The sequence below is a fragment of the Pristiophorus japonicus genome, chromosome 2, assembly GCF_044704955.1.
Source record: "Pristiophorus japonicus isolate sPriJap1 chromosome 2, sPriJap1.hap1, whole genome shotgun sequence".
Taxonomy (NCBI): domain Eukaryota; kingdom Metazoa; phylum Chordata; class Chondrichthyes; family Pristiophoridae; genus Pristiophorus; species Pristiophorus japonicus.
The window spans coordinates 222,354,886-222,372,204 of NC_091978.1; the positions used below are offsets into that span (position 1 = coordinate 222,354,886).

The window sequence follows — 17,319 nt, forward strand, 5'->3', positions numbered from 1 at the left end:
AAGGAACCCTGCACCTAAAGCACCAAGACCAAAGTAATAAGCAATCAATAAATAAAAAATAAAAAAATAGAAGGAACCCTGCACCTAAACAACATTTCAAGCACCACCAAGCACCAAACAAACCACAAGCAGTAATAACCATTCAATAAAAACTAAAAACTGAAGTAAATAATTAAATTAGCAAATAAAGAGCTGAAGTAAATCCTATCTTCAACTAAACTCAGCACGACTGGCCGTGCGGGAGTCCCTTTGGCCTGGGATAGGGGAGGGAGAACACGGCTGCCGCCCCACCAACTTTCAACCCTTTTCGGGCGGGAACTTTTTCCCTTTTTGCCCATTTTCCCTTTTTCCCTTTTTGCCCACTGACATCATCACAGAGCTTCACACATAAATTATTTTGTAATACAACCTAACTGCATGTTGCTGGTTATTTATTGATACACAGGATGAGGTGTAGGTTAAGCACATGGCTGTCACTGTATATGTGCTTCTTTAACATGACAAAACCACCACCCAACCAAACGAATGCAAAGCCAGCCCAGCATGGCAAGCGACGTCGCTACATGACAAGCTATCCCTGGTCCAAACCACTAGACTGCAGCCAAAGACTCCAGGCAACCGCAAGGAATGTCTCAGGAATCAGTGTCACATGGGAATGAGGCACTTTGGGGACAAAATTGCCCCGCACCCTGTTTGGAGGCAGTAACCTTCCGAGGCTGTGACATTTATCGCCCAGCCCAGCCCAGATGTTCCTACCCCAGCGCGGAATTTGGCCTATCCGCCCCTTAATGGAGGCGGAGCACCCCACCGGCCAGCTCAGTGCTACGAGGATGCTCTGTGTAGCACTGACGTGGCAGAATGCCCCTCCCCTTCAATTAAAGGGGAGGTCCGCTGCGCGTTCTGCAGTCCCTTTGGCAGTCGCCACTGGGCCACCAGTGACGCCCTCAACTGGGCTAATAGCCCGGCACACAAAGCAGAGTGCCAAACTGCAAGATGGCGGCCCAGTCGAAGTGAGGGCCGCAGTTGTCGGGCTGACTGAAAAGTCGACCGACAGAAAAATGTGGCAGCCCACGCCGCAAATGACCTCCGCTTTAAGGGCCGTCCCGGTGGCAAATGTCCGCAGATTTGCGAAGCTGGCGGTGACATCAGCCAGCGCCATCTTCGGTGTCCGCAGGACAATTTCCCCCGCAGGGCGTAAAGGTGTCGGCGCAGGGAGGTGAGGGGTTGGTGCACACGCCGATGACATCATTGCCATGCGTGCACCAGCCCAGGGCGCAAATCGTGGGGTGCGCTGCTACCGGCACAACCTAGCGCCAACTTCCCTCGAGGCGCTATCGACCCCTTTCCCTGGGCAATAACCTCATTACACCCCATTAGCACCCCTCAGAGGTGTGAATGGGACCTTAAAAAAGGGCAATTTCGGCCCCTTTGACCGTTCACTACAGGTTGTCCCTTGTTAAGTGAGCCCTTTCTTTGGCATTCTTTATAAAATCACACGGCATAGAAGGAGGCCATTCGACCCATCGTGCCTGTGCTTGCTCTTCCCCATAGCCCTGCAAATTTTTCCTTTTTAAATATTGATCCAATTCTCCAATTCCCTTTTGAAAGTTATTATTGAATCTGCTCCCACCTTTCAGGCAGTGCATGCCAGTTGTTGTTTCTGTGTTCTTGGATATACGCAGATTGACATGCATAAAGACATTCAACTTCTTCTTTCGCATGGGAGTAGCAAAGCAAATCAAATGTCAATATCTAAGTTGGATATCCAGAACAAAGCTTCTGGTGTAACAGTGTGGATATCTTGTAGGCTGCCTGCAAATTTCCTCTGAAGGCAGAGATTCAACTGCCCCAACTACTTAGAACATATTGCAAAATAAACAAGCCATGCAAAATTTCAAATGTAAAGTTCCACTTGTAAGCATTAGCCACATGGTTGGTTTGCCTTTTGGACAACTGATGTTTCACATTCTGCACAGTGAAGGAATAACAGATTGCAAAAATATTAAAAGTCAACACATTTTATTCAGTTGTACAGTGCCAATGGTACATATTTGTCCCTTGTGGTTGTAGATGTATCTACTACCAAGTGTTCCCCCCACTAGAAAGAGAACAACAGGTGTCTGTCTGAATAGCCAATTGCCGAGCTGCAGTGGTACAGAGGCCCTCTATCTGTATCTGCAACTAATTCTGATGGACTTGCATCAATGCTAACGGTCTTCTTTGCTGCAGTCGTTGTGGTTGAGGGAGAGTCCACTGTCACTTGTGAATGGCAATGTGATGGCACAGAACTATCACCAACTTGACTACCAACCAGCTGCTCCTATGCTGAGTGTCGTGTGAAATTTTACTTGTGCAACTGTTAATTTTAGAGGATGAACAGTGTATTGGTGCTTAGGGTACCCAAGAAGAAAAAGGGAGAGTGGCCAGTTTATCACCTTGCCTGTCCTGGTCAGGGCATTAAACATTTTAGGACACTTGTCTAAATTTCTGGGGATAAGAGAGGTCAGACTCAATGCCAGCGCCACCGTCCTTCACATGGTATAAGACACCATTTTTACAGCTTTGTCACATGGAGACCCAACACACTCTCTTTCTCTCTCTATCGCTATCTTTTTCTCTCTCTCTTTGATTAATTTCAGCCATGAGTGTTTGAGGTCGGTCTCACTGAAATTGTGAAATGTTTGCCTCTATGAAAATATCATTTGCCCCTTCTTCAGCTGCCTGTGCCAGATCCTCCAGTGGAAGACATCCTGTCTAAACGAGACAAACTGACACACGAGCCGACCAGTGCAGCTACTTGACAGTCAACTCACTGAGCCAAGGGTGTTCCTGCTCCTTCAACTGCTGCTGCAACTTTCAGCCAGACTCGGCTTTCTAAAGGCTGCACCCTATCTTCCAATCACCCCAGATACAGAATTCCTCTTTTTGCACAGGATTTACGCTACAGAACTGCCAATGGATATTTAAATGAGATGATCCCATTAACTTTGATGGGATCAGTGCTACAAAGTATTGGCGGACTCAAGTCTTGGCTCAGTGATGTTAAAGTAGCATAAATGCCCCTGGAAATTTTGGGGCCACTTTTTAAAAATTCCGAATTACCAAAGGCAGGTAATGGAATTAGAAATATAGAACGTGATCATTAAAGGGATTTGACAATACCGCCTGCGGCAGCTTTAACTATATACATGCCACCTCCAATTTCCTTTGAGCACCAAGGTGTCATTTATGGCCTTTATTGCTTGCTTTATAAATTTGACTTATTCAAAATACAAGCAATATAAAAATAACTTTTTTCACAATCGGACAGTTCTTCTGGACAGGGTTATAAACCAAAGACCTCTGGCAGAAGGTGCAAATTCTTAACTTTTCATTTGAAAAGAAATCCTGAAAGGACTTCCCCTTTTCCTGGAGTTTTATGGTCTCGAGCAGTTACAAGGTGCCTTTTTTCCAGCTTTTCAAGTTTCTCGCTATATTGTTGGGTTTCCCTCAGTTGAGTGTGAAGTAATGTGTACCATATGAGTCTGTCTATGTTTCATCCCAGAAACTATGCCAACAGCAAGCCAGGCTCTTTGTACCACAGATTTCTCACCTTTGGCTAAAAGGCTGTGGCCATAAAACCTGTCATAAAGATTGTGCAGAACCCAGACAAACAAAAATTAAATTAAATTAAATTAAAGCTTCTGGGCCTGCTGCACTGTGATGTGATATACAGGGTCACAGTGTTAGATTTAAGTTTGAGAAAGTTCACATTGACATCTCGTATTACTTTCCACACATAAAGCTCAGAGATATTGCTGGGTCATTTGTAGTGAAGCTCCAGATAAATGTGATTTAAAATGTTGGAAGTTGGATGTTGTCCAGGTTGTTTTACTGGGGCTGCAAGCACAGTACTAGAGGATATGATTGCAAAATTCAAAAATCTGTGAAAAGACTTGAAATTAGGGGGCCGAAATTGCTTCGTGCTGGGTTTGGGGCGCATAATTTTAATATATGAAAGTTTAGCAGTAGCGCGGGAAGCACCACCAGAGATAACAAAATGTGTGAGGTGTTAACCGGACATTCACAAGGCCAACTCTCAGCACCGCACTCAGCACATCAACGTTGCACTGATGACGTTAGCGCGGCGCTGACATGTCGCGTCACGCTGATGTGTCACATCGTCCCTCCCCTTCTTTTAAAGGGAAGAGCCACTGTGAACTCTGCAGCCTCTTTAGTGGCACCCACTTGGCCACTAGAGAGGGTGTCGGCCAGGCACCCAAAAGGGAGTGCTAGTCTGCATGTTGGCAGCCTGGCCACACCAGTGGCCACTATTGTCGGGCTGACATGAAAGGTCAACCGACATAAAAAATATGACAGCCGCGGCGCTACCACCTCCCCTTTAAGGGCGGGCAGGGCGCCCCAGCCACCACATCTTTTTGCCCAAGAAGCTGTCGGTGGCATCACCCCACACCGAACTCGCGTCCTGTGGAGCAATAAGGGGTTGGTGCACATGGCGATGGCCAACGAGATTGCAAAACAAAAGACGGAAAGGGGTCACAGGAGTTCCAGCCAACTTCATAATTTCTCTCCACACCCAGCTCCAGAAACATGTAAGAGAGATTTGAGTGCAATAAAATATCTCATCTACCAGTTTTGTCTACAACACTGGCAGGCTGATCCTACCCACCACCGCGACTCCTCCTCCTCGCCCCACCCATAAAAATGGACCGGATCTTGCTGGAGTGGGGCATCTCACGGCGAACGCTGTTTGTTTGACTTTTTTCTGCACCCTTCATCTCAAAATTATTTTGCGCAGTAACTCGCAGGAAGTGCAAGTTGATAGCAGCGTGGCGAGGGCAACAAATAATCTGCGACCTTAGTGAATGGCGGGACCAACAGTATATCTCATTAACAAATGAGATTTAAGGATTGAGAAAGAAACAGAGGGACGAAGGAGAAGGAAGGTGAATTAAAGTCAAAGCAGGTACAGAAAGAGAAATAAAAAGAGGGAAAGAACGATTGAATTAAGAGAGAGAAAAAAGAGACAGAAAGGAAATCTAAGAAAACAATTTTAAATTTAATATTTTGCCTTTTTTTAAATTGCCAAAAACAATTTGCTACATACAGGAATGAGATTGAACAGTTTAAATTGTTCACTTTCTGGGCTGGCGAGGTAAATTAGCATTGCATTAACAATTATCATGTTGTTTAAAGGATATTTGTCTTCTCAATTACCCATCTAACTTTCTGTAGCGGGTTTAATGGACAATAAATGTGCAAATCCAGCACGTTCTTAAAAATAACAGGGAGGCTAAGGGCGAGATGTCGTGTGTGCAAGGCAAACAACGGAGCAGCATAAATAGACCAGCAAGTTCTAGAGATTGTAAGGGGAGCTTGGGGTGTGGGTTCGAATCCACACTCCCCTGGGGTTCTGTACATGCGATTTATGAGGATGGGTGAGTAACGAGGCACCAGACACAGGAGGTAAAAGTACAAAATGGCTAATGTTGTTTATTTAGAATAGTAAACACCAAAACACCAAGATAGAGGGCATAGGAAGAGGTCATAAATAGCAGTAATGGCACAATCTCACTCAACAACACAAAAAATCTCACAACAGGAAAGGGGAAAATAAGAGGTTAAAACATTCCACTCACACACAACCACACCTCCCACTTCCACCCTTCTTACCAATTCCTATCCTAAATTGAGTCTGTGAGGGGATTTGGGCTATAATCACAATCCTATCAACTCCGAGGTTCTGGGGGCACTTATTTCAGCTCGGGGTCCTTCTGGGGTGGGTTTTACGTTGTTGGCCGGTGCGGTTTTCCTCCTCGATGTTGCGTCGGTTTCTTCTCTTTGCCTTTCGGTTGGCTCCTCAGCAAAAAGCTGCTGGAGTTAAGCACACCTTCCCCAGAGTGAGGGCCCTGTGAAAAGCTGACTCAACTCCTAAAAGCTGACACCAACAACCAAAAGCTCACTCCCACTGCTTCCAAAAGCTGACTCCAACTGCTTCCTCCTCTCTCCAGCTGCTTCTACACCCCCGTTGGTTCTGTAGGTCCTATAACCAATTTAGTTCTGGCCTTTTCGCGCTCAAACTCATTTGGTAGTCCATTGTGTAAGTTTGGGCGGGGAGATAGCTTTGAATATTTAATCAGAAGATGTCACAGGTACAGGTAGGTGTGAGGACAGGGGTATTGTTTCACTGCACATTGGTGCCTCAACGTTTGCTGGTCCATTGTAACAGCCCGGGGAGTCACTCGGTTTGGGCCTCCCCTTTGATGGGCCATTAGGTAGATTAGGGGTGAGTCATATTTTCAAACTGGGCTGGGTAGTCCCCATTGGTTGAGGATTTCCCCGCTTCAGGCCCGACTCGACCCCTGATTGGCCTGCCAGAATGCACTTTTCTCCCATTGGCCAGTGCCTCTGTCTCGCTTGTGAGCCAGACTCCACAATGTCTGTATCCGCCCACACGTTTCCCAGCCTGCCTGATCTGAGGATTTTACTTGGCCAAAAAAGTTCATTAAAAATGTATAGAACGATCCCATCTTAGTTTTCGTGTCCTTAGGGTGTTCCAATAAAAATGCGGACGTGGATTTTCGAACCTTACAAGATTCACAACTCACGCCGTATCTCTTATCCCCTGAACCTGCTTACCCATTTGCTTATTAATGACTGCTTGTGTCATTAATACACTGTTATTTTTACAGCAAGATCCAGCCTAAAATGTTGTAAATTTTTTGGACAGAATTTACACAGTGCTTTCAAGCTAAAATAATATATATATGCAACATACCAAGAAGAATTTGAGTTCTTGTTTAAACCATAAATTATGCAAAATAAATTGGATTCGACTTTTTAAAAACTTCTCTACTTCAGCTATTAATCACACATCAGTTAAATCTTTTTGGGAAAGTTATTTACCAATGAATTATCTCCTACTGTCAAAGTCTTCTGTGTCATTGGAGCAAGTCCAGGGCTTTGACTGATCAGTGATGCCACATGTCAGAAGATGAGCAATTATGTCATAATTAAAGACATTTACAGAACAGGAGGAAGTTGATACCTTTTATTGGATGCAGATTTATTGGACACTAGTCTTCAGGATTACACAAACATCTTCAGCTGCAGAGGAATCCATCTGATCGTAAAAGTTTGTGTCTTAGCTCAGCATTTGTTAACCTCATGTCCCAGTTGTGGTTATGTAGAAATAAAAACAAAATACAGGAAATGCACAGCGGGTCAGTTAGCATTTGAAAGAGATAAGATTGGTTAGCATTTGTACTCTGATTTTTCATTAGACTGCTCATTGCTTGCGCTAATTAGAAATCCACACATGTATATTAAACACAGTTGCACTGTTCCTGTGAGGGAAAACGTGCCCATAATTTTCATGCCCTGGACCATTTCCATGAGCTGGTCACACTCCTGGCACAGATCTGTTCATCGGCAGGGTCTGCTGCTGGATTGAGGGAAAGCCACCGAGGAAGGGGAAGAAACGGGGGGTGGGGGGGGTGTCTGCATACTTGAGAGCACCAAACAGGAGGATCTGAGGACCAAAGGTTGGCAAAGGTGGACACAGGTGAATAGTGCAGTTGTGGAAATTCACTTGCCAGCTTTTTTTTGGGTTACCTGCAGGACCCATGGAGACCAGGTCCTAATTAGCACAAGAGCCTGATGGGAGCAGAACTTCTGTCTAGCTCAGCCCTCACTTCAGAGGACACAGGGCCCAGGGACAGAATTGCCACTCCTTGGCCCTGTCCTCCCTAATGCTGAGTGCCCTAGACACCAGCTTCAATCAGGAATACAGGCATGCCTAATGATGGATGTAGGTTCCATCTGGGGGTTCAGGCCCAATCAAATATGGCAGCAGCTGCACTAATATCAGCCCTCAGAATGTTTTATGTGGAGGGGAAGTCTGGCTCCCCCTGCCACACATCCCCTGTGGGCAGCTTCCACCAGGATTCTCAGCTTCCTCAACTGGATGATGCCCGAGATGGGTCCTTAATGACAAGAGAGCCCAATATGCGTATTTATGCACTAAAAATTTTCCCAAGTAAACTATGCACATACTTCAAAATGAATACATTCAGCATTATGTATGAAGTAAAAGAAGCAAAAACTGTGGAGGAAGATTTCCATGGCTCGCTATTGATTGGCCCTGAAATTGCGGGCGGATGCCTCCGACCACAAAAATATTTACAAAAGTACCTGGTAGTCCCAGAGGAATGAGCACTTGCACTACGAGGCCTCCACTCGCAGCCCAGGCACAGGCCCACGTATTCCAGGAGCGTAGGTGCAGCCTGGGATCACGTGGGCCGGACCAACCAATAAAAATGGCGTATCCCTATTCATAGTAATGGTGAGTTTGTATAGAGATCGCATTTCTATGAATGGGGATACCCCCAAAAACACAAACATTTTAAATAAATAAGAAAAGCACTTCACATATTTAAAATTAATCGAAATTGAATTTAATTAAATGTTTTAGACAAAAATGTATTTTTTTGAATTTTTTAAATATGTTTTAATAGGGATAAAAATTAAACTTACCTTAATGGGCAGGTTTTAATATAAAAATTATTGATAACATTTTATTTTTCTATCTTTTAAAACTTTTACGCTGGTAAAAGCAGGCCTTACGTTTGAAAGAAATGTTGACAGTTCGCAAGTGTCGGATTTCGGCGCATGCGCTTTGCGCGTCTAAACCCGGAACTTGAGAGGCCTCTTTGGACGCGTGCGCACATCGTACGCACCCGGAGAGGCCGCAATTTCAGGGCTTGAACCTCCAGATGGACCCTACATCCATCAGGATTATACACATTGTGAAATCCTAAACATGTGTATAAAGAACACATTTTACAATTTTACAATCAATTTACAAGTGAAGAGCAGAAATCTTCCTCCCGTATCAGACATCTTATAAAACGAGTACATGTACTTGGTAAAGGAGCTTGGGTCATCATGCTTTCATTTTGCAAACCACAGATTTAGGGTGTGGTAACCTAGTTATCATATACTGAACTAGCAATCTATAAGTTGAGAATTCAAATCTCATCACGGTAAATTGTGACGTTAGATTCAATTTTTTTAAAACATCCATGAAAGCTGCTAGTCTGATCGACATGTGACATCAGACCAACATTTGTGGTTGACTCTTAATGTACTTGGCGCAGTGTGTTGTTGATTCATCACACCACAGAGTGTAAGGTGTGGGTTGGTGCTCACTATTAAACACATAGTTCATTCTCGGTTTTAGCCGGATCAACAAGGTGAAGCCACAGAAAAGAGGGAAATCATCAGGCAAACCAGCCCGGAACAATTGTAAGCACTTCTAACAACTGTTTTCAGAGAGGTATTGGAGATCAGTCTACTCCCGCTTGGATGGGAAGTGGAGCATGGCATGAGAGGGGTGGGAGGGAATAAGCTTCATTTATTTTAATTCAAAATGAGAAAGTAGTTTTTTTTTAAATAACAAAATGAATTGGTTGTGAATTTCAGGAGTACAATTTGAAGAAGAAACAGTTAATGACTTTAAATTGTTTTATTGCAGGGTCCACCAGGTCCAACAGGTGATAAGGTTTGTGAAAACAATCAATTTTACAGACAAGCCTAAATACATTTTCCTTTCCTCTGTAAAAAAAAACCTCTATGAAACAAAATTCTTAATTTCTCTTTGTTTATGCATTGATGTCAATTAAATGTATTTGTGTCTTTCAGGGTGATCAAGGAGACCAGGGGCCACGGGTAAGTTTTCAACAAAAGCGTGGTGATATTCTGAGGTGTATCGCATGAAGCATTGAGTGCAGTCACTGACGAGATGATGACCTTTTCTCAATAGACTTCTCAATTCCACATCAGTTTCATCGACCGCAGAATACTCCTGGCACACTCAAACAGGTTTTAGAGTAGTTAAGATAAGTCTATCGGACAGTGATGAAGGGCCAGTTTTGCTACTAATGTCACAAATGTTATGCATTTCTTGGAATTAGAAATGGATGTCTGCCCACAACACAAGGTAAGTTCGCCCACACGTCTCAATCAATGATGTGTATTGGTAATTAGAAATGAATGTTCCTGTTTACTGTACTGCTTGTTCTCCAGCAGCCTGTGATAGTGCTGGCGCCTGTACATGCACTGCTAGTCACAGAATAAAAATAAACCAGATTACACTAGTGGTGGTGGTGCTTTGGTAAGTACAGTAATATTAAAATGTCATTGTTGGAGTTGAGTTTAACCACCAGTGGGTTTCGGGCGGGAGCAAACTCACAGGCCTAAGTTTGAAGCCTGTGGTATTTTAACTCCTGGGCCTTAACCACATGCCATGGGTCTGCTGCATGCCTTAAATGGGTGGAAATCAGCAGCTAGCCAGCTGCTCCTCCCGGCCCCACAAAGGAAAGATTTCCACTTACCTTGGAGGATCTCTTCATCCTCCTGAGAGCTGCTGGCAAGAAATCTGCGGCGGCTTCTCCGCTCAGGCCTGAGTTGAAATTCAATCGGGACGCCATTGACATAATTGGACCCTGATTTGCATAAATTTATGAGGCTCTGCCACAGCCAGCTAACTGTAGTGAGCAGTTAAAGTGGTGACCAGCGGGAATCGGGTGGTAAGACTGAACACTTTGTTTTAAAGGCCCCACCCCTTCCCACTCCCACCCCCCATCCTCTCCCCACCTACATACGCACAGAGCGTGCAAGGGAGATGGACCATGATGTCTATTAATTTCCACGTGTGTCTGATTATACAAGTGTTAGAAGAAGGTTTTCTGTTCTTTTGAAATGTCAGATCACTTAAATTAAGAACTTCTGTGTATTATTAGATCTGTTAACCACCATAGCCAAATGTTCAGCTTTTATGTGTCCTCCAGCACTTTGTATTATGATTTAAAAAAATACAATTAACCTTTGACTTTTACAGTCGCAGCATGTGGATTGTAACAGTATGTCTTTGATACTTGTGCACTTGCAGCTTACCAGGTTGCATGTGTTCCTCTAAGGGGTGGTTCTAATTAAAACAAACGTTACAGTTGTTAATTTTCCAAAAATATAGTTTTAGTCCATCTCCACCTCTTCATCTCCCTCAAATTAGCACCTGAAGCAATAGTACACGCTCAGAAATGCTAAATTAAACCAATAATTCAAAATTATCTCTATCTGTCAAATTGTCAAGAACTGAGGTTAACATTAAACTGTCCTCGTGCAAAAGTCAAAGCCAATAAATGCTTCGCAGCTAAATAGACTTAGTGAGCAGTGATCAGTTACCTACTGGCTGCAGTTCAAACAATGCTAATCAAATTAAATGCTGTTATTGTGGGGAAAATAGTCTGATAAGGGACTGTCAGTCCAAATGAAGACCCCAGCGTCAAACTGAATGACAGATTTTCAGTCTATCAAGTTGACAATTGTCAGCTTGCAGCCGTTACAGAATTAGATTTGTGGTCTCAGTGCAGTAACAAGACAGACTGCGTTCATTTACCCATTTCCCAAACTGCTTTGCCCAAGAGCATTTGAACCCTGATTTCCATTTGCAGCCTGCAGACATGGTTTCCATGTAATATAACGAACATCATTAAAAAGGAAACGAAAGAAGTGCATGGAATATTGATTAATTACCAATTTTGCAATAAATGATAGATTGGCAATTTTTAAAGTGGGAGGGATCGTAGTGCCACAGGACATGATTCTGCCGTGCAGGTTGTTGTGTTTGTCTACAATGTTTGAAATGTTCATTGAAAGTAAACAAAATAATTTGCACTTACATAGCGCCTTTCACATCTGCAGAATGTCGCAAAGTGCTTTACAGCCAAAGAAGTGCTTTTGGAATGTAGTCAGTTTTAATGTCAGAAATGTGGTAGACAATTTGTGGGTAGGAAAGTTCTACAAACAGCAATGAGATAATGACCAATTAAACTAATTTAGTGTTTTTAGTTGAGGGATAAATGTTGTCCAGGACACTGAGAAAACTCCTCTGTTTTTTGAATAGTGCCGTGGGATCTTTTATGTCCACTTAAGCAGGCAAATGGGTCTTTAGTTCAACATCTCATCCAAAAGCTGGCACCTCCGACAGTTCGACACTCCCTCAGTATTGCACTGGCACATCAGCTTAGATTATGTTTCTGGATTGGGGCTTGACTCCATGACCCTCTGACTCCGAGCTGAGAGTGGTAGCAACCAGTCTTTTCTTGATCGGCTCTCCTAGAAAGGGGGAAAATCACTTTTGACACTGCACCGTCTGGGAAGCTTACAACACCTCCACCCTCCCCCTCCGCACCCACAAGCAGCCATCCTGTGCACATCTCCCATCCTCTGCTTTCCCTATTGGACTTGCAGGATACTGAAGAGATGTATATGAGTCGACCCAGCCTGACCCCAGATACTCCAGCAGAGTAAGAAGTGGTGCTCAGCAGCACTCACTCCATCGCACCTACACCAGTGGGGTGCTGCTTAGGATTTTTGAGCCATAAATTTTTATAATGGCAGAAGTATTATACCATGTGATGCATAATATATAACGTAATAACAAGGGGAACGTTTTCCTCTTAATAGCCCTTTCCTAATAGCTGTAAAGGGACTTCCTTGAGGAAAGCTGCCTGCTGCTCAGGTACAGCTTTCTGGAAAGTACAAAGCCATCTACAGCTTCCATTTCCTCAGGCAGTTGAGCGATAAAGTGGCCAATTTTCCTGTGCACTACACCCTGTCTGTGCCTATTTCTGTGACACAAAACAGAAGGAAAAGGCACGGTGTCCCATTGCACTGGGTTTACATCCAATTTGTGCTTCATGTGACTTCTGGCCGCAGATCGGTGAGGGCCACCATTCTGACATTGCTATTTATTTTAATGAGCAGAACTGACGACATTGAGCCCTGCATGTCAGCTTCCTTCATTTCTGCTGGTCACAGGTCATGTGCAGGGCTGTGCCCCTCTAAGCTAGGCATTACATGCAGTTCAAATGTTGAATAATTTAAAAAGATAGACAACATTTGGTATAGAAAGTGAAGATTAGTTTTTTTTTGTGCACTCTGATGAGAAAACTTATAAAGTTTGCTGTTGCAGTGAAGCTGCACTGCGGGTAGGCCCTTTCAAGAGCACCACTTTCATGGAAATTAAAATCGGGAGAGGTGTATAAATGCTGCTCCGATATCTTCCGTTTTGCACCATCACCCAAAGTCAAAATTCTGCTCCCACCCCCCGCCCCCCCGCCGCCCCGACATTTAAATGCAGTGGAGTACGCTTTCAACACGCAGATTGGGATCACGGGAGAGAAATCGCAGCAGCCATTTTTAGGGGCGGAGTTGCGGCAGAGGATTGCTGACCCATTTTACATAGAAGACTGACCGAAAATAGACAGTTTTTCTGAGGAAAATTCTTGGCCAATATCGACAGTCAAATGTAAAGAGTGGCGACTTAGCTGAGATATTGGAGGTTGCTTGCACCTGTGGAAGCAAACCTCAGCAGGGAGTCAATGCCTTCAGGAGGCAAATGGGGAAAAACAATTAAACAGAAAATGTGCTTCTCATGCATCATCTGCTTAGCCATGGTGATAGATACAGGACTTGAGGCTGTTAACGATCCCACATGTGCCTTTTTATGGCTATTATCAGATGAACATGGAGAAATAAACATATGCTTTACGAGTGCTGATTGGAAAATAAAATGAACAAAGAATCCTACTTTATATTCATATCTAAACTAGCTACACATTCACATCTATTTAACCTAGTGAAATGGCATTTAATGCTTCTATATATTTATTGTGTTCAATTTTTATGGGTAACAGAATTGATTCTCACACTGTTTCATCTACCTAGAGTTACAAATTTTCATGACAATAACTAACATCAGTTGCAATGATATAAACTGGGAATATGTCTGTGGACTGCAAACTCTAAATAATTTTAATCTGACTCTTTTATGGGCGTATTGTTATTCAAACCATACACAAAACATATCGTTCAGATGCAACCAATTCACAACTCCTCCTTTATTGCAAGATTGGATTGAACCTTATCTTCTCAATCTGTCTGAATGTGAAGTATAAAAAATTATTAAACCAGATTCAAGACAAAAACCCCAAGAAATGTATAATTAAAACACAATGAGGGAGAAATCTGGGGTGTTAGTGCCTCCCATTAGCGCCCCCGGGGCGCAAACGACATTTTGCCCTGGTGTGGCACTGCTAATGACTCCTGCGAAATTCTTCAGGAGTTTAGCAGCGATGGTAACCGGCAGCGTTCTGCTGCACCGGTGGTGACAACCGTGCGCAGTGACCCGTTTTTGCCCCAGAGTGAAAATTCGGTCGCGCCCCCTGAAGTTGCAGCAGACTGTGGGGCGAAAATTAAATGGGAGGTGGTGATTTCATATTAAAAAAATGTCCGTCTTACTGGTCGTGGCCTTCTTCTTGTTGGATCGCGGGGTCCGTGCCACAATCTTGCAATCTGGCACTCCGCTCGTGTGCTGGGCTGCTGCCATGGCACCCTGCTTTCTGGTGGTCCAGGGATGGTCCCATTTCTCACATGCAGAGTCGGCAGCTTGGCCCTCCTCTTTAATGAAGTGGAGGGCCCGGATTACGCGGCAGCGCTATGCGTCCATAGTACATAAGAACATAAGAATTAGGAACAGGAGTAGGCCATCTAGCCCCTCGAGCCTGCTCCACCATTCAAAAAGATCATGGCTGATCTGGCCATGGACTCAGCTCCACTTACCCGCCCGCTCCCCATAACCCTTAATTCCCTTATTGGTTAAAAATCTATCTATCTGTGATTTGAATACATTCAATGAGCTAGCCTCAACTGCTTCCTTGGGCAGAGAATTCCACAGATTCATAACCCTCTGGGAGGAGAAATTCCTTCTCAACTCGGTTTTAAATTGGCTCCCCCGTATTTTGAGGCTGTGCCCCCTAGTTCTAGTCTCCCCGACCAGTGGAAACAATTTCTCTGCCTCTATCTTGTCTATCCCTTTCATTATTTTAAATGTTTCTATAAGATCACCCCTCATCCTTCTGAACTCCAATGAGTAAAGACCCAGTCTACTCAATCTATCATCATAAGGATCCCCCTCATCTCCGGTATCAGCCTAGTGAATCGTCTCTGCACCCCCTCCAAAGCTAGTATATCCTTCCTTAAGTAAGGTGACCAAACCTGCACGTAGTACTCCAGGTGCGGCCTCACCAATACCCTGTACAGTTGCAGCAGGACCTCCCTGCTTTTGTACTCCATCCCTCTCGCAATGAAGGCCAACATTCCATTCGTCTTCCTGATTACCTGCTGCACCTGCAAACTAACTTTTTGGGATTCATGCACAAGGACCCCCAGGTCCCTCTGCACCGCAGCATGTTGTAATTTCTCCCCATTCAAATAATATTCCCTTTTACAGTTTTTTTTCCCAAGGTGGATGACCTCACATTTTCCGACATTGTATTCTATCTGCCAAACCTTAGCCCATTCGCTTAACCTATCTAAATCTCTTTGCAGCCTCCCTGTGTCCTCTACACAACCCGCTTTCCCACTAATCTTTGTGTCATCTGCAAATTTTGTTACACTACACTCTGTCCCCTCTTCCAGGTCATCTATGTATATTGTAAACAGCTGTGGTCCCAACACCGATCCCTGTGGCACACCACGAACCACCGATTTCCAATCCGAAAAGGACCCATTTATCCCGACTCTCTGCTTTCTGTTAGCCAGCCAATTCTCTATCCATGCTAATACATTTCCTCTGACTCCACGTACCTTTATCTTCTGCAGTTACCTTTTGTGTGGCACCGTATCGAATGCCTTTTGGAAATCTAAATACACTACATCCATTGGTACACCTCTATCCACCATGCTTGTTATATCCTCAAAGAATTCCAGTAAATTAGTTAAACATGATTTCCCCTTCATGAATCCATGTTGCGTCTGCTTGATTGTACTATTCCTATCTAGATATCCCGCTATTTCTTTCTTAATGATAGCTTCAAGCATTTTCCCAACTACAGATGTTAAACAAACCGGCCTATAGTTACCTGCCTTTTGTCTGCCCCCTTTTTTAAACAGAGGCATTACATTAGCTGCTTTCCAATCCGCTGGTACCTCCCCAGAGTCCAGAGAATTTTGGTAGATTATAACGAATGCATCTGCTATAACTTCCGCCATCTCTTTTAATACCCTGGGATGCATTTCATCAGGACTTGTCTACCTTGAGTCCCATTAGCCTATCCTGCACTAAATCTCTAGTGATAGTGATTGTCTCAAGGTCCTCCCTTCCCACATTCCCGTGACCAGCAATTTGTGGCATGGTTTTTGTGTGAATGAAGCAAAATAATTGATAAAGGTCTTAGCCATTTCCACATTTCCCATTATTAAATCCCCCTTCTCTCTTCTAAGGGACCAACATTTACTTTAGTCACTCTCTTCCGTTTTAAATATCGGTAAAAGCTTTTACTATCTGTTTTTATGTTTTGCGCAAGTTTACTTTCGTAATCTATCTTTCCTTTCTTTATTGCTTTCTTTGTCATTCTTTGCTGTCATTTAAAATTTTCCCAATCTTCTAGTTTCCCACTAACCTTGGCCAGCTTAAACGCATTGGTTTTTAATTTGATACTCTCCTTTATTTCCTTGGTTATCCACGGCTGGTTATCCCTTCTCTTACCGCCCTTCTTTTTCACTGGAATATATTTATGTTGAGCACTATGAAAGAGCTCCTTAAAAGTCCTCCACTGTTCCTCAATTGTGCCACCGTTTAGTCTGTGTTCCCCGTCTACTTTAGCCAACTCTGCCCTCATCCCACTGTAGTCCCCTTTGTTTAAGCATAGTACGCTCGTTTGAGACACTACTTCCTCAACCTCAATCTGTATTACAAATTAAACCATACTGTGATCACTCATTCCGAGAGGATCTTTTACTATGAGATCGTTTATTTTTCCTGTCTCATTACACAGGACCAGATCTAAGCTAGCTTGCTCCCTTGTAGGTTCTGTCACATACTTTTCTAAGAAACAATCCCATATGCATTCTATGAATTCCTCCTCCAGGCTACCCCGTGCGATTTGATTTGACCAATTGATATGTAGGTTAAAATCCCCTATGATTACTGCCGTTCCTTTTTCACATGCCTCTATTATTCCCTTGATTATTGTCCGCCCCACCATGAAGTTATTATTTGGGGGCCTATAAACTATGCCCACCAGTGACTTTTTCCCCTTACTATCTCTAATTTCCACCCACAATGATTCAACATTTTGTTCATTGGAGCCAATATCATCTCTCATAACTGCCCTGATATCATTCTTTATTAACAGAGCTACCCCACCTCCTTTCCCTTCTTGTTTATCCTTCCGAATTGTCAGATACCCCTGT

At 43.7% G+C, this 17,319-nt stretch overlaps 1 protein-coding gene across 1 annotated transcript in view; it reads left to right on the plus strand.

Annotated features, from left to right (window-relative positions):
• The first annotated feature begins 8,917 nt into the window (after positions 1-8,917).
• The window catches only part of LOC139229846 (collagen alpha-1(XXV) chain-like), a 321,691-nt gene continuing 313,289 nt past the window's right edge, over positions 8,918-17,319 (plus strand). Inside the window, exons 1-3 of the mRNA XM_070861466.1 lie at positions 8,918-8,926; positions 9,536-9,562; positions 9,703-9,729. Of these exons, the coding sequence (XP_070717567.1) occupies positions 8,918-8,926; positions 9,536-9,562; positions 9,703-9,729 (63 nt within the window). The remainder of the gene's footprint in view (positions 8,927-9,535; positions 9,563-9,702; positions 9,730-17,319) is intronic.